The following is a 21421-nucleotide window of genomic DNA, read 5'->3' as shown; positions in this document are numbered from 1 at the left end:
GACGACCACGTAAACACCGACATGACGTTTCAGGAATGTAAAGACATGTGCTCCTTGTGTTTGAAAGACGAGCACGGATTCATAGTTATAGTCAAAGACTGGCCTCTATATAAGGGCAGGTACAGACGAGGCTTCGACCAGTTTATCGTCAAACATGAATCATAGCATTTCTAAATTTGGTCGTAGCAGTCGAGCTCCAAGTACCCAGCTATGCGCCGTGAACCACGATGCTGAAATATGTAAATACATTTCGCTACTCGGCCAAAAAATAAAACGCGCAAAAGACGAAATGATAGAGTATCTCGTTGCCATCGACCAGCATGTGGAAGCCTCGGATTCACGAATTCTCGACATGATTGAAGTATCGAATGCACAAAGACGTGACGATTTGAGGACTTTACAAAGTAGTCTGAAAGCATCACTATCTCACTTGACAACTAATTCAGATTTTACCACACACAAGAAAGAAGTTTCTGCGAATGAATAATAAAGTATAAAAGGAGGACTTGCAATATGTTTTCAGCCAGTACAATGTCGGACCTGGCCAGTGACCTTCATCGAGCTATACAGTCTGTTCGTGAAAAATATCTACTTGCTAGACGAACCAGACTTGCATGTGAGATGGAAAATGAAGAGATATTTAAGCCGATCACTAGTCGCCTCGACAAACTTAAAAATAAGGAAGAACCAGCCATCATTGTGAAGACAGAAGTTGAAGATGAAATGCCAACTGTAAAGGAGAGAAAGTATGAACCAGATCGAGAAGAAGAGGACTTAACGAGTACAGAGACCATGCACAAGAAAAAAATACCGAAAAAGGGACACCATGTTAATTAAATGGTCCGGCCATACCTGATATCTTTTACGAGTCGAAATAATGACACGACCTACGGAGTGTACAGAAAACATAATAAGTGGTTCCTCGGTGCTAAAGAAATAGACTTTCTACCAGGAAATATCGTTCGCGTAGAAGAGTTCAAAACGCGCGGGACTCCGGGTCTGTACGAATTGCTGTTTCGCAGGGAGCCTAAAGGATATTCTCACAAAGACTTACAAGAGTACAAAAAACTGCTAGAGCTAACCAATGCACATTTTCGCGATAACGATCCAGATAGTGGTGTATATAAAGACGAAGATCATGAAAAAATCGACATTCTCGCTAATCTCTTCAGTGAACTAACAATACATGGTGTAGGTTTAAAAAAGCTAGAAAGTGGTCTGATATTTGACTATGTATATTGGGACGACCCCATTGAATTAGTTGATCGTCTTATAATTCTACATGCTTCGCTTAGTGTAGGAAACTATTCGCACATCAACGAAATAGTCTCCATACTTGAGGAACTAAGGGAAGCCGGCTACCTACAATGAGTCAAACCAGAATCGCTCACGAACTTCATGCTCCTGCTAGACGGAAATACCTTCGTCACAAAGTCATAGTTCGCGGAATTGATGATTTATTCCAGGCGGACCTTGTTGAGATGATACCGTATTCCCGATTGAATAAAGGTTTTAAGTACATTTTGACAGTCATCGATGTTTATAGCAAGTTCGCTTGGGCTAGACCTGTAAAATCAAAGACTGCAACTGAAGTAGTCAAGGCCATGGACAGTATTTTGCGTGATGGACGTGTACCATCGCACCTGCAAACGGACCTCGGGAAAGAATTCTACAATGCAACCTTCAAGGCCTTGATGAAGAAGTATGGCATCAAACACTACTCTACATTTAGTAACGTCAAAGCCTCCGTTGTCGAAAGGTTTAACAGAACACTGCGTTCCAAGATGTGGCGTCAGTTCACGGCTAACGGAAATTACAAGTGGCTTGACATCTTGCCGAAACTAATAAGCGAGTAAAATTCCACGGTGCATTCTACCACGAAAATGAAGCCAAAGGACGTAAAGGACAATCGCCTGCTTCGAACAGTGTTTTCCAACACGAAGAAGAAAGATCCACGAAAGCTTAAAGCTAACGTCGGTGACATTGTGCGAATCTCCAAGCAGAAAGGTATTTTTGAGAAAGGTTTCACTGCGAACTGGAGTCCCGAACTTTTCCGTGTGACACATGTTCGTGAATCAGAGCCTAGGACCTACTACCTCGAAGATTTGGACCACAAACCTATTCGTGGCGGCTTCTATGCCGAAGAGTTTCAGCCTACGTTGTATCCCGATACATACTTGGTGAAATTTATAAAACGAAGAAATGGACGGTCCTATGTCAAGTGGTGGGGCTTTCCAGCTCGCTTTAATTCGTGGATGGCAGATGCAGACATCGAAAAATCCACAAGACTTTAGTACTTTGTCTGTGTTTTTTTTGTACTTGTCGTAGGTTAGAATTTATGTAATAAAATTTTTAAAAGTACTTGCGGTGTTTTTTATTTTCTCAAACCTGTCACTTTTGTGGTATTTTTAAATTAAAGTTTTTTTGTATCTGCCAGGGATCGAACCAAGGTCAGGAATCAATAATTTACTTAATGAGCGAATTTTTTGATGAATTGTGGAATTTCTAGCATTAAAATTACGGGTTTTCAAGATGTCAGACATGACGTCATACTACCTGATGATATATAAGCATGGTAAAAAGTGGTGGGGGTCAGTATGCCAGCACCCACCACGTGGAAGAATCGTCCGCCATTTTTATTTTATGCCCTCACCGGTTTAGAACCGAGGACTCCGAGCTCCATGTCGTAAATGTATGTTTTTAAAATTTTTTTATTTAAATTTTATGAATTGAATTTTTTTGATAAATTTAATTTTTTTTATGAAAATCGGATAATAAATAAAGATTTTTGAGATGGCGACCGTAACGGAAATTGCAACGGTGACGTCATAATTCAAAATGGCGGGAAAAAAATGGTGGAATGGTCGAGAAAACAAAATGACATCATCCAAAATGGCAGATCCAAGATGGCGGATCCAATATGGCCGCTGGTGTCAAGGTCAAGGTCATGGTACAACTTGTACCATTATGCTGTGTCCCGTTACGCTGTGTCCCATTACGCTGTGTCCCATTACGCTCATCCAAGATGGCCGCCGTGATGTCAGAATCAGAGATGGCGGACCGACAATCACAATCCACGCGCCAGCGCCAGGTGCAGGAGCCCCATTCATATACTACTTACTGTATTCTCAAAATTATTTGTGTTTGACTTCACAAAATTTTATTTCTTAAATAAATTCAAACAATTGTGTGATTTTATTTCCCATTTTTTTTAGTTGATATATTACAACTATGAATTATCACAACAAAGCGACAGTGAGAGAGATAGAAAAAGAGAGAATATTTATGTAGATTGATGGAGCAAGATGATATTGGGAAATAAAAAAGTAATTCCAGGAACCAGAATAGCCTTGCTAGTTTTGTGTCAGTGTAGCCACATTTAATGTAAATTCATTTCATGGATAAGTGTTTTTGACAAGCAATGAAACTGGTTGGTTGCCTGTTTCACAGAAAACAACAAAAATAATTAAATGCGGTATTGATAAACTTAACTGAAACTAACGTTTTCAAATTTACCGTATTAATTACACATTTTTATTGTCTAGTAAAAAATTGGTATATGCCCTTGTGGTCCATATGTAAACGTTTACTTGTTCGAGTTTCTGATCAACAAGCATCATAAATACTAATGCAAAAGCGAAAACTAGCTACTTGTAAAATTATGCTGGAATTATTTTGCATATTGAACTTTTTTTTTTTTTTTTTTTTTTTTTTTTAGGTGCTGGTGATGAATTACATAACACAAGTGCATGGCGAAAAATCATCCAAAAAGTACTTTTTCAATAGAAGCATTCACCTGTATCTGAGTATTTTATCATCGTTGTCTGCCGTCAAATGTGGCCCTCTTTCACAGATTTCTTCTATGGTTTCTTCCAACATTACTGATGACGAATTTTTCAATTTCTTCAACATATCAGCTGCTTACACAAACACATATCAATTAAAACTACCACACATTTCTGAAAAATCTCCTAAAACAAACAATTCAAAGGAAAAACATGCAGAAACACGTAGTTTTCCATTGAGACGAATCAGAGAACGTCGCTGTGTTGATTGTGTCCAGGAATGGGCAACGCCTCCGCTTCTATACAAACGATACACAACACACTTGCCACTGAATGAGAGTGAATGGAAACTGGAAGATCGTTCTTACAATTTTGAAAAATACAAAGTCTCACTTAATCCATACAAAATGCACTCACCTGGAAGACTATTAGGAAACGATGACACAAGGTATAACCGTCGAACTCATCACAAATTACCTTGGCGTCGCCGCAAGAACAGAAAAAAACGGTTTAAAATCCGATCAAAGAGCCACCTGACAAACCATTTTAGTCAGGGACCACGACCATTCCGAGAAAGACATCCAATTACATTTTACAAGAATAGTCAACACATATTGCCACCATACTCAGGATTCAGCAGAGAAACGCACCCTTATCCACAACAATACAGAACTCGGAAACATAACTATGCACAAAACATTCGCGATATTATAAAATACATGACAGATGATGTAAGAGGTTCTGGAGTTTCATACGAAAACCAATTTTTTACACCACCTTTAAACATGAGAGGAATAAAATTCTCGGGTGTTTACAAATATCCTAATTCAAAAACTGAAAATGAGGGTAATGAGTATGAGCCTAATTACGTGGCATCTTCTTATCAGAATCAGATTTTAGTTCCTTCAAAACCTTTTAATGGACATGCTTACATAGCAGATCCATTTCATGCATTCAAGCCAACGGACCCTCTAGAAATCAATCATTTGGCAAGTAGCAACATTCATTTCATCAAAACTTCGAAAGGATTTCAAGGTAACAGTGTAAATGTTGGGAAATCCAGGAATTTCTTTAACGTAACAAATCCTAATGACATATACTTCCCTCAACCACCTGCAGATATTAAAACTCATCCTCAGGGTGCCGTTTCTGAGACAAGCAGCAACAACTTACAGTTTCCGGAAGCTTACACGACAGCTGTTTACAGACCGCTGGGACAGGGAAACCCTTCCAGCTTCAGCTCATATCACATTGAAAGAAAAAAACACAAACCAATGAGTGTAATGCTTGACATACAGCCAATGACATCGAATTTAGATTTACAAGTAAAAAAGAACAATGTGGAATCTGTCATGCAGACTCCACAAATACCACATAAACCTTACCCTTTTAAGTTGAACAGTCTTTTAAGAAATAAATTTCACCCTTCTGCTAGCCAGATACAGAAACCACATGAAGGTAATGGTGGATATCAAATTGTTGTTCACCTCAATTTGGTTCCAAAGAACAAGAATGGTCATCTGGCTTCTAAAAGGTAAAGTATGTATGAATCATTTTTGAGTAGTCTTATCAGATTTTCTTGTATGCTCGATAATTGGGGTATGCGCACCATAATTGTGGTATGTTAGAGGTTTATTCGGGAAAAACGGAATTAAGTATGTGTGCCAGGGAAGAATCATGGTACACAAAGTGGTGGGGATTGAAAAATTATTTTACGTGGTGGTATGTGGAAGAAATTGTGAAGGGACGATAATGGCACAAAAGGGATGGTTGAAAAGGTCTATGTTATACTCATTAAGAGGCCAGATGTTATAATCATTAAGAAACAATATGTCGATACAGTGAACTGGAATAGCCTGAATTCATAAAAGCCAAGTGCAGTAGAAAATAGAAAGAGTAGAATATTGTTAAAGTGTAAAAATAAAGATTACAATTAATTATTATTGATGGTGTACCTCAAAAAATGTACTTGTCATTGTAGGAAAGAATATTTATAAAGTCTAGATGAGTTATGAGAAACTTTAAAAAGGTGTACAGTGTATGGTACAATAAAGTAATTTGTCAGAGTGTGTAAAATTATTTGATAAAGTATCAGTAAGTAATGAAAAAATAATATAAATTATTTTTACAGCATAGTGTTTGATAAAAATTATTTTACAAAGTAATGGCTATTTATTAAAACCTTTAAAAAACATTTTTATGGTGTAGAATGAAATAAAGTAGGCTCAAATATATTAAAATTATTATATAAAGTATTCCCAAGTTATGAGGAAAAAAACATTTATTATATAAAGTATTCCCAAGTTACGAGGAAAAAAACATTTCTTATAGTGAGAGTGAATTAAAGTAAGGCTATTGTATGCTAAAATAATTTTATGAAGTTATGAGAAAATTAAAATAATATTATCGTGATACCAAATTAAAGTATGACTAGTGTAAGATAAAAGTATTTTGTAAAGTATCGAGTAGTTATAAAGAAGAAAACATTTTATGGTGTGAAAATAGGTATCTCTAACAATGTAATCATCATAAAGCAAGAGAGATAATAATTCACAAATGATAACCATGATATATATGTATATGAAAGAAAATATTATTATTCAATAACAGTCTATGAAAGAAAAAAAATATTTATTTGGTTAGTGTAGACTTATGTGTGTGTGTATATATATATATATATAATTGTCAGTGTAGGGTAAATTAATTTGTGAATCAGTGTATGTGTTAATTTAAAGTAAAATAAAAGTTATTTTATGGTGTAAGGAGAGAAAAACAAAAAGGTATGTCTTAAAGTTTACCTGTAAAAACCACTCAAATTATAAATATTAATACTCTATAAAAATATAATGTATTTATAATGATCTGTATACGAAGATTTTGTTTTGAAAGTACTGACATGGGGGTGAACACAGGTAGTTAAAATCGAGGATTTTGTATGGCGGTGCGTCTGCAAGGGCGTCACCATGTGGAAGGGCACATGGGCGCGGCTATGTCTTACTCAGGGCTGTGATGTAGCCCGTGTGGCGTTAGGCTTGAAATCTCCCCACAAATACATCTTATCAATGACCATTGCGTGAACGGATGGTAACCAAGCGAGCTCTGCCGGCATCCCACACGCCTCAGTCTCACAGGTGAACATGTGGTCATTTGAAAGAACATTGATAAGATTATGGTAATATGTTTTTTATTGAGTGCGCCTATGTACAATAAAACCCTAATAACAAAAATTAATGTGGTTAAATGGCACGTAATCAGTATATATCCCGGACCAAGCTACCTCATGTCCTGGTTTAGAGTTAGAGTTCATTCAAAATAAGGTCAAAAAATCCATAAAGGAATTAAAATAATTAGGTTATGTGGTCCATCTTTCGGAGCAGGCCTCAAAGCAGCGAAAAAAAGGTTTAAATGCGTCAAATATATATGGTGGATGTTAAAGGATCAGTTACCAAGCGACGAAGTCCATGAGGTGTGATGTTTGCTTCTGGCTCCTAGGGGCGATGACGATGGACTGACTAAGAAACGAGTGTCATGACCACAAGGGGAAGCTTCTCCCCCTCCAACTGACCATTATGTCATATTTGAATTAGTATCAAAGGTTAATCAAATTAAACCCTTTAAAACATACAGATAAATTTAAGAAACACATTGGAACAATTTTAGCCAATACTTAAATCATGACAATATTTATGTTTCATAAATCTCCCTCTGAGCGGGGTGAATTCAGTTCACTCAGCACATGGTCCATTTCCATTCGTACATTTACCTTGACAAAAATAAATACTCGGTAGCTTGGACTAAAAATATAAATATCCAATAAAAATAATAAAATAGTAAAATATTATAAGGGATGTGGCACTAAATCTACCCACACCTCTTGTAGTGGTGGACTAGAACACACACGCGCACACGACACACAAACACACACAAACATACTTGCTGGCACGAGGTTTTAAATGTGTGGGGCGAGGCACATCGCGCATAAGGGAGAGGGAACTTGGGACGATGTCAATTGCCCTTTCTAAAGTAGTCTGACGTGACACTGCTATGCTGCTATCTCCATTGGTGTGACATTGGTGATGTTGGCAGTGACTTAAGCAGTGATGTTAGTGACATTGGTAATGTGAGCATTGATGTGAGTGGTGATATTGGTGATGTGAGCAGTTTTGTTGGTATCGAGAGCACTGAAGAAGTTTACACTAGCAAGCAGGTCACTGTTTACATATTATGTCATTACGAAGTTTACATTCAGCTGCATGGTGAGGTTGGTGTCCCTATAGGCAATGTTTACGTCTGGCAGGTTGCACTATTTACATTTGGTGTCTTTTGAAAGTTTGAAAGTGACAGTGAAAGAAGCATGTAAATGTTTAAATCAGGCTCATCACAATGTTTACATTTGCAGTCGGGGCTTGTGGACATACACAAGCCTTCTGGAGAACACACATGGGTACTGGCAACTTGACATGGAGATGGTGACCCACCAGTTGTCATCTGCGATGTTGGCATCTCTGCCTCGGTGGTGAGCATGGTGCTTGCCGGCAGGTGTGATGGCGGCGAAGGTCATATGGCTCGTTGTGGGCAGACAGCAAGCATGTGCAGCGCTCGGCATGTCCCAGTTTGGCTTCGCAGACATGCAAGTGCTTCACTGCTGGCCTTGTCTGATGGATGAAAGACACATGGAAGGTGGTGGTGCAGGATGTTTGGGTGTCACGGCATTATACATTACTGTGTTAGGCAGGTCCAGGGACACCAAGTGATGCTGCAGCTAAGAAAGTTTTTTTGCTCAGTGTCGCAATGTTGGTACTTTGGGACACATCTGAAGCATTTATTTTGGGTGATGCTTGGCATCAGAGACCAGCATCTCATTCCTTCGGGTGCATCAGGTGGTCACATGGCATCTTGACTGGTTCTGGTAGGCATCTCGATCGGGAGGTCAGACATCTTGGTGTGATGGACCAGTAGACCTGGCATGCTCTCAGCTCTATCGCGAATCCAGATGACACAGGAGCAAATTCGGACAGCAGAGCATGGTTCAGGAATCGCATCGGTGTCGGAAACTGGGCGTCTGGTCGCCCAGTAACATGTTTGCGACGTCGGACACAGATGGTGGTGATGTGGCAGGGTGATTCGACGATGTGATGACATAGAAACCAGCGGTGGTAGCACCGCGATGCAGGAAGTTGGCTATGAGTCTAGAGGGGTCAGCGTTGTGTTGGGTGGCATTAGCGAGTCAAGTATCTGTGACGAGTCGGGCGGTATTGGTATGTACCTTCAAGGGGTTGGAGTCGGGCATCGTGCAATGGAAGCATCGGGTGGTGGCGAAGTAGTTTCGATGTTAAGAGGCTTGTTGACATGAGACAAGTTGTAAATGGTTCTGCGAGCTGTGGCAAGACAGTCGGCGATGTGTATCGTTTATCAGATGTCTGCGATGTAAGTGTCGGTCAGACTGGTGAGAAGTGTCGAGACAGATTTTATTGGTATGAGAGGCGTCTGGTCTACAAATCGCGGGGAGATGGGCATGGACACTGTGTCTCAAATTTGAAATATTTGGCACAAATTTATTTTTCAACTAAATTCCTTAACATAAACTTTGTTAGCCAATTTTTAATCCTATTAAAATCATTCACACTAGAGACCCGCGATGTTTTCACAGTGCTCCAAATGATAGCCTGATGTAATTTTGCCTGGCTAGATTTAGCCATCATTTTTCTTCCCACCTCGGGCCACAAACACGGCCAGTAACAGTGTCCAGCTTCGTGACCAAGAGCACGTTTCTCAGCTGTCTTTCAGGGCAGCCCACTTCCCCGAGCTTGGCTGAGGTTGGCAGCTCCAGTCATGTCCCATTCTATTGTTCTAGGGCCATCGGGCACGTATCGGCACCCGGCCTAAGACTTTTCTCATGAGCACACCCCCTCCTCTATCTTTTCCAGGAACTACACCCAGAGCAACGACTGGGGCCATTAACCCACCCAGGCCGCGAGGACATTTTGCAGGCCGGCAAAAGGCCAGCTTTCACCATCCCACCACGACGAGGCCAAATAACTTAACTTAGTTCGGCGCTGGAGCGTGCCCCCTAGCAGCCTCAATCTCACCTCTCTCTAGTTTTTTAGCCCAACAGAGTGCGAAGAAGTTGGTTCCATAAGGGCCAGGATTACGCTAGTCCCCCTCGCGGTACTTTGATGTACTAAACCCGAGTAGGTTCTGCCTGTTCCCCGACACAGCGCACTGCTTTCAGAGCGCGACTAGCCTCCGATGTCCCTTAAGAGTGTGTGATACATGTGGTTCCAAGCAGCAAAATCGACGTTTGCGGCGGAACAGATTCTGTAAATACCATGACGTAAATTGGATTTTGGCAAAATATTATTTAAAGAGTAAGGATGGATCTTAAAAATGTTATTACTCGAAATTTCGGTATGCGTCTTATTTTATTAACTAATCATTCATAAAAACGGCGAAGTTTAGTAGACGAATGCTAGTATAATTTGATTTTAAATGGGAAACAAAATAATAATATTTTACAACACATATGTGTGCATGAGTTAGAAACAGCAGGATGCATTTAGAAGCAATACCAGCTGAAAAATCGGTGGATGAAGGACGATTTTTGCATATTGTAGTTCACGCGTCCACACACAGATGTCGGGCACTCCGCACGCAGAGGTTCATTGCAGTAACAAATCACAGATGTCGCACATGTCGGAGGTCTTCACTACTTGTTTTGTTGTTTCGCGCTACCACCGCGCCTTTTTTTAAATTTAAATAGGTGTAGAGGTGTAAAAGTAACGAAAAAAAGCATACCCGTGTGTATTCGTTACTATAACAATTAGTACTCGTTACTATCGTATCGTTACGTTGCTCGTTACATCTGATACCGCATAACATGCTATGTTATGTTACAGCAACGAATCGAGTCGTATTGCGTACGCGTACAGTATGACGTCGCGTACATAATAAAAAATCGAATATAAACAATTTACAATATTTTATAATTAACAGCTTTTGTTAACCAAGAAACAATTAAATCTCATTGCAGTGGCTTTATTATAATATATATTATAGGATAAGAAAAAAAAACGTGAAAATACGCGATAATAAAAAATAACATATATATTTATAGTTTGTAAAAAATACGTTCTTACGTTGTTTCTGTTCCAATCTCAAATTTTGTCTACACACAATACCTTTAATAACAGTAAAAAACTTGGACGACGAATTTATAAATTATACTTTACTTAATAAAAAAAACATCGTTCTTAGTAACGTACGTTTTTTAATTCACCGAATAAGCACGCGCATGCGTAAAACATACGAAAAATGCGAGTAAAGAAATGCATACGTGTGTAACGGCTGAAAAAACATCGAAATATCACCAGAGAGAAGGGGGTTAAAAAGTTGCAAAAAAAAAACATCACATGATTAAAGGACGATCCCTTATACCTCTCCAGACTAATATCTGGCCAGATTATACTGATTCAGGACTAACTAACTGGCTGCGTGCGCATCGCACTGTACCATTCTTTCTGTTCTGGTGAGCTGTTGGCAGCATTAATTGTTCCACCAAGGTAATAATATAAAAGATATGTGTAGAAATTATTAACATGACAACATACTTACATAATGAACTTTTAGTCACGTGTTATGAAAGTAAGCAAATGCTTGTGTTGTATGGCTTGGGTCATAGGGCCAACGTAATTTTTGTTAAAAATTAGCATTGGCCTTTTTACAACTTCCTCATCTTGCGTATTGACGACTGTACTGCTCATGCCGTATTTTCAGAACGCAATATGCTTGGACAGCGGAACTTTTTTGTTATATTTTTTTTGTAAACATAATCAGTCACTTAAAGATTTTTCATTTTGCAAAGCCATCAACGCACTTCTTTGCAACAACCCACGCCTCGCCCGGCCTGTGTCGTCTTTTTCCACAGCGTTGTAGGAATATGCAATAGCTAGGGCTGTGCGAACCTGCAATTTTCAAGTTCGAACTGAACTCGAACAATAAATAACATTGAGTGTGAAAGGCGGCATAATTTCCCCATTACACGCATGGTCAGGCTGTAACGCACAGCAGAGACTGTATGTAGCATCTGAGACCGGCCGCAGTGTGGGAAGGTAGCGCGGTATAGGGCGTGGGGTGCCGGGCTGGCGTGCGGCGGGGCCAGTGTGCATTCCACGTTCACACGCTGCAGCCGGAGGTTTTTTTTCCCCCGTTGCATTAATAGTCGTTAATATTTAATGATATTTTGTTTATTACGACAAAATACACACAAGTAATACCAAATATATTTAGTTGGACAAGTTCAAGATATAAAATGGGGAAAATGGTGAGGGGAGGGGGCAAATGTGCCAGCCCCGATTTTACAAAGGCAGCTATTTTACGAATGCCATCCTTGGAACCGTGAGCCAAGGGTGCCCATACCCATGGGCAGGGTAGGAACGTGGCCCCCTCCCCCAGCTTTCAGGAAGAGGAAAAAATGTATGGGTTTTTGAGGATTTTTGGCAAATTGAGAGTAATGTTTGACAATTTTTGTCCATTTTTGAAGGTCTGCCCCCCCTTACAATCTATCATATAGTCTGCCCGCCCCCCTACAAACTGCCATATGGGCGCCCTTGCCGTGAGCATACGTAAAATCGTGGTTCTAGTATTATTAAAATGTGGAAACTAACAAGTTCTAGTGTTGTCACAAAAAACGAACTCGAACCCAAATTTATTGACACGAACTTGAACCAAACTATTTCAAAGTTCGGTTCGAGTTCAAAATTTCGAATGTTCGCACAGCCTTATGCAATAGTAGAGCACTCTTCAACCGGAATCATTGGGGGGAGGTCTATTCCGGTTATGGGAAAATTCCGGGTAAGGGGAGTTGCGGTAGGGAGGCAAATAAAAAGGCCTTTACATTCTGCACATATTAACTTATATGTATAGCCAAAGTTCTACTGTAAATATTTTCCACAGTTATAAAACCATACAATAAAAAATATGTAGATCTACAAGTACTGTTTTCAAAACGTACCGGGTCGTAAAACTCCGGGCTGATTGAATAACCTTCATTCTAGCAAGCTGGCAAGCAGGTGTTTCTTATCTCTGTGGGTGGGTGAGTGAGTGAGCGAAGAGGACGAAGAAGAGGGTTCGGGGGAGGTAGTAGGACTACAGCTGCAGTGTTGTGATACTTCTGTGTTGACGTGCTAGAGATTCACACTTCCTGGAGAGTGTATAGTCACTGCCACGCACAGTTTACATTTCACATACACAAGAATAACACTTCAAGCATCTTGTTTAAAAACACAGAGATAGAAAATACAGATAAATGTAGACTAATTAACCATATATTAAAGTATAAATATTTACATAATACATATTTGCACACTAAATTATTGTCTACAAACTGAAAGCATCACACATTGGAAGTAAATGTTACTCGCTATCACGTGTGTCAGCGTGTATAGTGGGAGTCGGTGTACATACTCTCGGGCCGGCCGGAATTTTCCGTTTACTTGACATAGTGAATCAATAAAACTACTTATATGATAAACATTTTTGTAGTAATTCACGTCCGACGCGAAAACCAGCGGTGTATTTACGCAATGCGCGGGAAAGACAGGCTATAATTAGCTCTCTGACAGACGTGCGCACGCGCGCCTACATGTACAGTCAGGCAAAAGCAAAAACGCCTCGTTCCAGTGCGGAAATGTTTTGGAGATGTTATGTAATGTTTTAATTTTTTTTTGGAAAATTAGTTCCGGATATCGGGAGTTCCGCTTGTGGGAATTATGGTTGACGGGTGCTCTAACTGTACTACTCTTGAAATGTCACACTTAAATGAAACTTATCAAATAAGCGTAGCATAGCAATTATATATCGCGTCTATTACATTACATATTTTCTATGGCTAAATCTGGACACACATTAATGTTAATTGTTGCTGACATCACATAACACAGTATAAACAAATACTAAACGTCCAAAATATATACGGCACAACTGCATTGCCAATTCACTATCTAGCACTAGCGGCCGGCCGAGGTCGACGTGCGACCTGAAAGATAAGGTGTAACGCTGTAAGCAACTACCGCGTCTACCATAAAAGGCAAGTGAATGGGTGTTATGGGTTTGACGAAGGGGAAAAAGGAAAGGGAGGAGGACATCGTGTTGTGAGGTTGTACGGGCCAGCAGATGTTTTCCTCAAATGTAGTTCCGGATAACTGGATGCCGGTTACACGGGGGGGGGGGGGGGGGGGGGGGAGTACAGTTTAATAGAATATTATAATTACATCGTAAAATGTTATTGGTCCCGAAATGTTTGTATCAGTATGCGGTGTAACATAGTTAAACTTATTTGTAAGTGAGGAGTATTTCAAACTTTTGGGCACGGTAAACGAATCTTACGAGCTGCTATAGCTTCAATTATTTAATGTGTACTACTTTTGGTGGTGAAGCTTTTATGTGCTCTTGTTCTGTTTTGTGCGAGTACATTACAATAACCGTAATTTTCACCGCGACTGATACTGGAGAACATTGTAAAAAATCTCACGTGTCTAAAAATTTCATAAATACGCATGAACAGATGAATAGAAAACAAATTTCAATGGCTACTAAGGTACTATTCCAGCTTTAACAATTAATCGTTAAATTGTGGTATCATATGTGGTTTTCTACTAACACTATGCTTTATTTCAAAATAAATTTTGACGTACTTTATATAGTAAATTAAAAAGAAAACTTATTGGTGGAAAATATCTTGAAAGTTTATGTATTTTATCGCTCAAAGACTAGTTGGAACTACATCTTCGAAGCAATTTGATACCCCGAATATCTTAATGATATTTAACAACCGTTACTAATACTTAGCTAACCAACATAGAGGATTTTGGGCTCTTTTGGCGAAAAACCGAGACTGCCTAAAATGACTCATGCAAACTGAGTCAATAAAGGTTCTTCACCTACACCATTACAGACATCCTGCACTACGCCAAGAGACCCTGACCCTTTGACCCCATAACACGTAACATTTTTGAAATATTGTATTTCCCCCAAATTTAATGTTACTGACAATATTTCATTTTCGTGACTTTTTATTAATACATACACGACTATGTGACCTTCAACTTTACTACACACCCAAATGAGCCAAAAATCCCCCCCCCCCCCCCCCCCAATTATATACGCCCATGGACCTATCCTACTGTAAATTCACTTCATATCATTTTCTTAAAATATAGGTACTCCATCATCTTTTATATTTTCTGCACACATTACTTATTATTTTGTGGATGCGATTTGTAAAAATTCGATTCTTTGAAGGGCCGAACACGGAATGTCAACTTTCTAAAGTACCCTATTCTATATACATTTTTAAAGTTAGTAATGTTTTATATATATATTATATGTGTAAACTTTCTACTGTATTCCATATAAATATGTATATGTAAACTTTCTAATGTATTCTATATACAACGTGTATCTAAAACGTACTGACAAATTCTGGCAGAATATTCCTGGCGATAATACAAGATGAAAACCTGTGTACCATACTTTTCTCGTAAATGGATTCGGAGTTTTGAACCCCCAAAAATCAAATTTTCTTATTCTTGAATAACTTGCACTGCGTCTGATGATTTTGTAGAACGCAAATTTTTCACCACTAGATACATAGGTTGTAATGAACATCCTTCAATGAATATAATGGCATTTCTGTTTTAGCACATTTTATCACCTGAAAAGCTAATAATAAATAAAAAAACCGGGACAGGCATTACAAAGCACGTTTGCAAGGTGTAATGTTTCCTTTCTAAAAAAATCATATGCCACAGTTTACTTACTGATGATGTTAATTTCAAGATATGGAAAATTACATTTTCGGAGGTTCGTAACTCGATTTAAGAGTAAAGTGGTTATTAGGCTTTCGTCTTGTATTCTTTCCAGAAACAGCCTGCCGAAGTTTGTACGTATGTTTTAGATACACGTTGTGTATATATGTAAACTTTATATGTATTAAATATATATATAGTGCTCAATAACCAAGAGTAAACTTACTTTGGTTACGTTAGTGAACCTATGACTAGCCTATGGAAAGAAAACGCTACATTACATGAACGAAAAAAATATTAAGTAAAACATAATTTTTCAATCAAATTAATTACATTTTTCAATATTAATTTTCGATGGGCTCTTTCGTGGGCATCTTTATTGGAAGGCCGCGGTGTGCTAGGGTTAATGGCTGTCGCTCATTAGCTGTTATAGTCTCTGTATCATATTTAGATATACGGTAGCTTCAATTCCAGAACAGCCACTGAGCGACAGGCAGCAAGCCCTCCCACACCTTAGGCCGCGGCCTTCCACCATAGACGGTCATGGCTCTTAACGACACATATAATTTATTCTAATATTTGCCGCAATGTAGATACACTACTTAAAATATAACAAGACTTTCTGGAAAAGGATTGAAACCCAGGCCACCGTGAATGCGAGTTAAGTAATTGTACCTTCAGAGGTAGTATATAGGTGGGTAGTTACCACGACCATGTTCTACGTTATATGAGAAGAGACATGCGTTTCCTTTCTGTAGCGAGACGTTGGCTCAATTTCAACATACCTAACACAATGATAGTATAGTGAACTGTCATTCAATTTCGAAAAACCGATATGGTAATATTTTGTATTCAGAAATAACTTCCATTGAATAAAGACCATGTTAGTAGTATAGAATAGGGCATACTGGCACAGGGTTCAGGGTGTGGTGTCTGTGGTGTTGACCGCCATATTGGATTGTGACGTCACGGCGGCCATCTTGGATGGTTGTAACCTTGACCCTTGACCTTGACCTCGACGGGCATTTTGGATCCGCCATCTTGGATCCGCCATTTTGGATGATGTAATTGTGTTCTATAAAAAAATTCCGGCGATGTGTTTTTCGCCATTTTGGATTATGACGTCACCGTTGCAAATTTCGTTACGGTCGCCATCTTTAACTTTTTTATTTATTATCCGATTTTAATCAAAAAATTTCTAAAAATTATAAAAAAATTCATTTCATAAAAATTTAATAAAAAATATTTAAAAATTTAATTTTATGGCACGGAGCTCGGAGTCCTCGGTTCGAACCCGGTAAGAGCAAAAAAAATAAAAATGGCGACCTATCCAACACTCACAGTGGCTGCTGGAAGACTGACTCCCACCACTTTTTTTCAAAGTATATATATCGCCAGTGAGCATGACGTCATGTCCGCCATCTTGTCTTCGATGCTGGAAGCCACAATCTTGTTATCGACTACTAGAGTGCGCTGACGCCATGTTAGTTTAGTTCTTACCCTCTAGAGTGCAGTAATAATTTATTATAACTGTGACACCTGCCATCTTGTCATATGGACGCCATCTTGGAATTGTGTAATTATTTAGCTAGAAATTCGGGAAAAATTCGAAAATTCATTAAATAAATCACTCATTAAATTACATATTGATTCGATCCGCTCCTGTCCTCGGTTCGATCCCTGGATGATGCAAAACATTTATGATTATGTAAAAAATAATAATTTCAATAAACCATGTTCAACATTCGTAAAGAAACTTTAAATCCTCTACTACCATCATTCTATAATCCTTTACGACCGTCATCTTGGAAATTCGTAATAATTAACCTAGAAATTCAGGAAAAAGTTCAAAATTCATTAAATAAATTTGCAAATAATAAACCGATTAATTATATCGACTAAGGATCTTGGTACGATCTAGGATGATGCAAAAAAAAATTAAATATAACATCAATTTAACATAATAGTAACAGGTTCGTGGAATTAAACACCGCAAGTTCTTTTACAAACATAATATTTATTCCATAATTTCTATTCTACTACAGGATCACTTACGAAAGCTAGCAAATTTATAATCAATCATTTAGTTCCGCATCGGTGTGAAATGACTAATTCTTAGCTCCAATCGGTTTATACTAGACAGAGTCCAACCAGAACATTTACTGACATAGTTCTCCTCTTCTTGACAGAGTTTCTGGATACCGTTTTTAACAGTTTGCTTCACATCGTCAGAACTGTAAATTACTGCAGCCGATGTCTTGAATGCACACTTCTTCACTTTGTCATCTAACGGATATGGCTTTCCATATAGACAGTCCAACCACAAGTTATGTTTAATGGTCCTTTTGTTGCTACATCATCAGTAAGCTGATTGATTATGTCCTGTCTGATATCATCAAGAAAAGTACAAATGTCCTTCGACTCACCGAACGTATTTAGATAATAGTAGTCTTTCAACGTTCCACGAAATGCAGACTGCGCCAAGTAGAAGCCATTATCGTTTAATTGTAATTCACCGAACACAGTCTTAGGTTTATTTTAATGTTCAGACGTCATAGCAATCGGTTTCTGCACATCTGTTTTTTTTTTGCTTGTACGCTCACGAGTCACCAATCTAAAGCGAGGAATCGAAATGTCGGCAGGTAGTTCAGCAGTAGACGCACGGACTTCACCTTTACAGTTTTTCGCATGTCGGCACAAATTATCGATTCGAGTAAACCATTTAAGGCACTCATCACAGCGAAACATCATGCGAGAAAAATGTGCTGCCTTTTCGTTGTCGGTGCTTCCAAATTTGCTGCCTTTTCGTTGTCGGAGCTTCCAAAATGTGCTTCTTTTTTTTATGGTGCTTCCAAATGTGCTGCCATTTCGTTGTCGGTGCTTCCAAATGTGCTGCCTTTTCGTAGATGGTCCTTCTATTTTTAATGTTGTTTTGACTCTAGTATTATTGTAAATGATCCTTGATTTGACTAGCGTATTTTTCCATACGGTGCATGTATATAAGCGAGTTCTAGACAGCAGGACGCTCAGTTTGTTACTGATGTCGGTGGTGTAAGGATCGCCTAGTTTGATTCTTCAGGTGCATAAGTCGCGTAATTACTTGTTCTTGCGAACTCGATGGCATCTTTACCGACTTTAACGTCGAACTCGGAGGTTGTACCATCGTCTACGGGAACCTTGACGACAGCTACGATGGAGAAGGTGCAGATCCCGTTGGTAACGTCGACGACAAACTGGAGGAGGCTTCCACAGACATGATACCACCAGCAGAAGAGACTTTAATGCGGGTAGTGCTGGCTGTACAGGAAACCTCAACGGACGCTGTTTCGCCCTCGATGGAGACTTCAATGGATGACGAATCCTCAACAGCTAACGAACATCGATGTCGTTACTGTTACAAGATTTTCTCAAACATCAGCAATGCTCGTCGACATGATAAGAGATAATGTGCTAAGAACCCTTATCGTAAAATGTTTGGCTGTATTAAGTGTCGCAAGAAATTTACAAGAAATACTAATTTGAAGCATCACTTGGAGACATGTAAAGGCCCTGCAGAGCGGAAGAAAGTAAAGCTATCGGTGCAACAACGATGCATCGAAGTAGTAGGAAAATACCGGTTCAAGGACAGGCGCAGGATCCAGGATCTGGCGGCCATCTTGGATGACGTCATCTAATCCGTATGCTAATCCATGCTAATCCATATGCTAATCTATGCTAATCCATGCCAATCTATGCTAATCCATGCCAATCTATGCCAATCCGTATGCCAATCTATGCTAATCCGTATGCCAATCTATGCCAATTCGTATGCCAATCTATGCTAATTCGTATGCCAATCTATGCTAATCAATGCCAATCTATGCTAATCCATATGTCAATCTATGCTAATCCATATGCTAATCCATGCTACTCCATCCTCCATTTTGTATTTCTAGAAATTTCCACCAACATCGAATCGTGATGTCACCGTTGCACTTTTCGTCACGGCCACCATCTTGGATTCTAATTTTTTTTTCGAACTTTAACTTTTCAAAATTCGATGTAATCATCAGCCGCCATCTTGTTTCGTCTGCTGGTGGACGCCATCTTGTGTCGTCTGCTGGTGGCCGCCATCTTGTTTTCGTCTGCTGGAGGCAGCCATCTTGTGACGTCATATAAGTCTGTTGGTCGCCACCAGGTAGCAGCAGGGATTATTTTATTTTTTTCTTTAACTAAAATATTTTCAGTGCCGAGGCTGGGATTCAATCCATGGGACGTGAAAACGTCAAGGATGTCGAGGTTAGAAAGCAGGCACCTTACCAACCAGACCACGAGACCAATTGGGATATAGAGGAATAAATAATCTATATATGCTACGTACTGACGGCAAGTTTATGATAAATGGGGGGGGGGGGTCTTGCCTTCCTTAATACATACCTAAGGCGCCACATTTGAAATTGAAATTATTATTATACAGCCGCCATCTTAAATTCCAGCACAGAATACCAGATGGCGCTAAATTCAAAAATTAGTTGCCATAGGCGCCGCCATCTTGGCCCTCAAATTGGCTGGTAGATGTCGCTAGTATCGCGCGTCAAATTCAAAAATTAGTTGCCATAGGCGCCGCCATCTTGGTCCTCAAGTTGGCTGGTAGATGTCGCTAGTATCGCGCGCCAAATTTAAAAATTAGTTGCCAGAGGCGCCGCCATCTTGGTTCTCAAGTTGGCTGGTAGATATCGCTAGTATCGCTCGCCAAATTCAAAAATTAGTTGTCAGAGGCGCCGCCATTTTGGTTCTCAAGTTGCCTGGTAGATGTCGCTAGTATCGCGCGCCAAATTCAAAAATTAGTGGCCAGAGGCGCAGCCATCTTGTTTCTCAAGTTGGCTGGTAGATGTCGCTAGTATCGCGCGCCAAATTCAAAAATTAGTTGCCAGAGGCGCCGCCATCTTGGTTCTCAAGTTGGCTGGTAGATGTCGCTAGTATCGCGCGCCAAATTCAAAAATTAGTTGTCAGAGGCGCCGCCATCTTGGTTCTCAAGTTGGCTGGTAGATGTAGCCACCATCGCCATATTTTAGTTCATATAATCGATACCAGATGACGCCAAGGTCGCCATCTTTAGTTCCTAGTGTTGCTACCAGAGTGTACCACCGTCGCCATCTTTAATTCTTAAAGTTACCGCCGGAGCGCGCCACCTTCGCCATCTTTAATTCTTAAAGTTACTGCCGGATGGCGCCAAGTGTTATGTAGTCAGTCGAGACAAGTCGGGAACGAGTCGATACAAGTCTAGACAGTCGAGACAAGTCAAGGGGACAAGACGAGACAAGTCGGTAGCCTGTATTCACCAAGTTCTCTGTTGCCGTCACTGCCATCCGGGTATCTGACGAGTCCTAATTAATATACTCGTACACATCCTACCTCTATGACCTCTACAAACAAACTGACCGTACCTACTCCAAAATGACATATATATTACACCCAAATGCAAACATTTGATAACCATCAAGAATGCCAACATACAAAAATAAATTAACCATCGCTGAAACAAATTTCCCAACATTAATTACAATAAAAAAAAAGTCCGGTAAGATACTGTATTTTGTCTATAATTTAATAAATGATGATAGAGTATTAATAAAATATTGGTGTTGTGTAGAGTCTCTCTCTTCTTCTCGTAGTGGCGGAAGACATCTCGAAGGTAGTGTTAGAATTTATGTATTAAAGCAATCACTCTAGCTGAGGAGGTTAATAACTTATAGTTACAACTTTTTAAAAATACTCTGAATTTAAAACTTTTTTTAATAAGAGGGACCATTAAATGGTTTTTTGAAATGAAAGCAAACAACGTAAATGTTA

At 39.3% G+C, this 21421-nt stretch overlaps 1 protein-coding gene across 2 annotated transcripts in view; it reads left to right on the top strand.

Annotated features, from left to right (window-relative positions):
* The window catches only part of LOC134529962 (uncharacterized), a 137913-nt gene that overhangs the window by 58510 nt on the left and 57982 nt on the right, over window positions 1–21421 (top strand). For both annotated transcript variants that reach the window (XM_063364503.1, XM_063364504.1), the window contains one exon: window positions 3719–5319. In XM_063364503.1, the coding sequence (XP_063220573.1) occupies window positions 3719–5319 (1601 nt within the window). The remainder of the gene's footprint in view (window positions 1–3718; window positions 5320–21421) is intronic.

The sequence above is a fragment of the Bacillus rossius genome, chromosome 2, assembly GCF_032445375.1.
Source record: "Bacillus rossius redtenbacheri isolate Brsri chromosome 2, Brsri_v3, whole genome shotgun sequence".
Classification (NCBI taxonomy): Eukaryota; Metazoa; Arthropoda; class Insecta; order Phasmatodea; family Bacillidae; genus Bacillus; species Bacillus rossius.
This window is presented reverse-complemented; position numbering and strand designations above follow the sequence as displayed.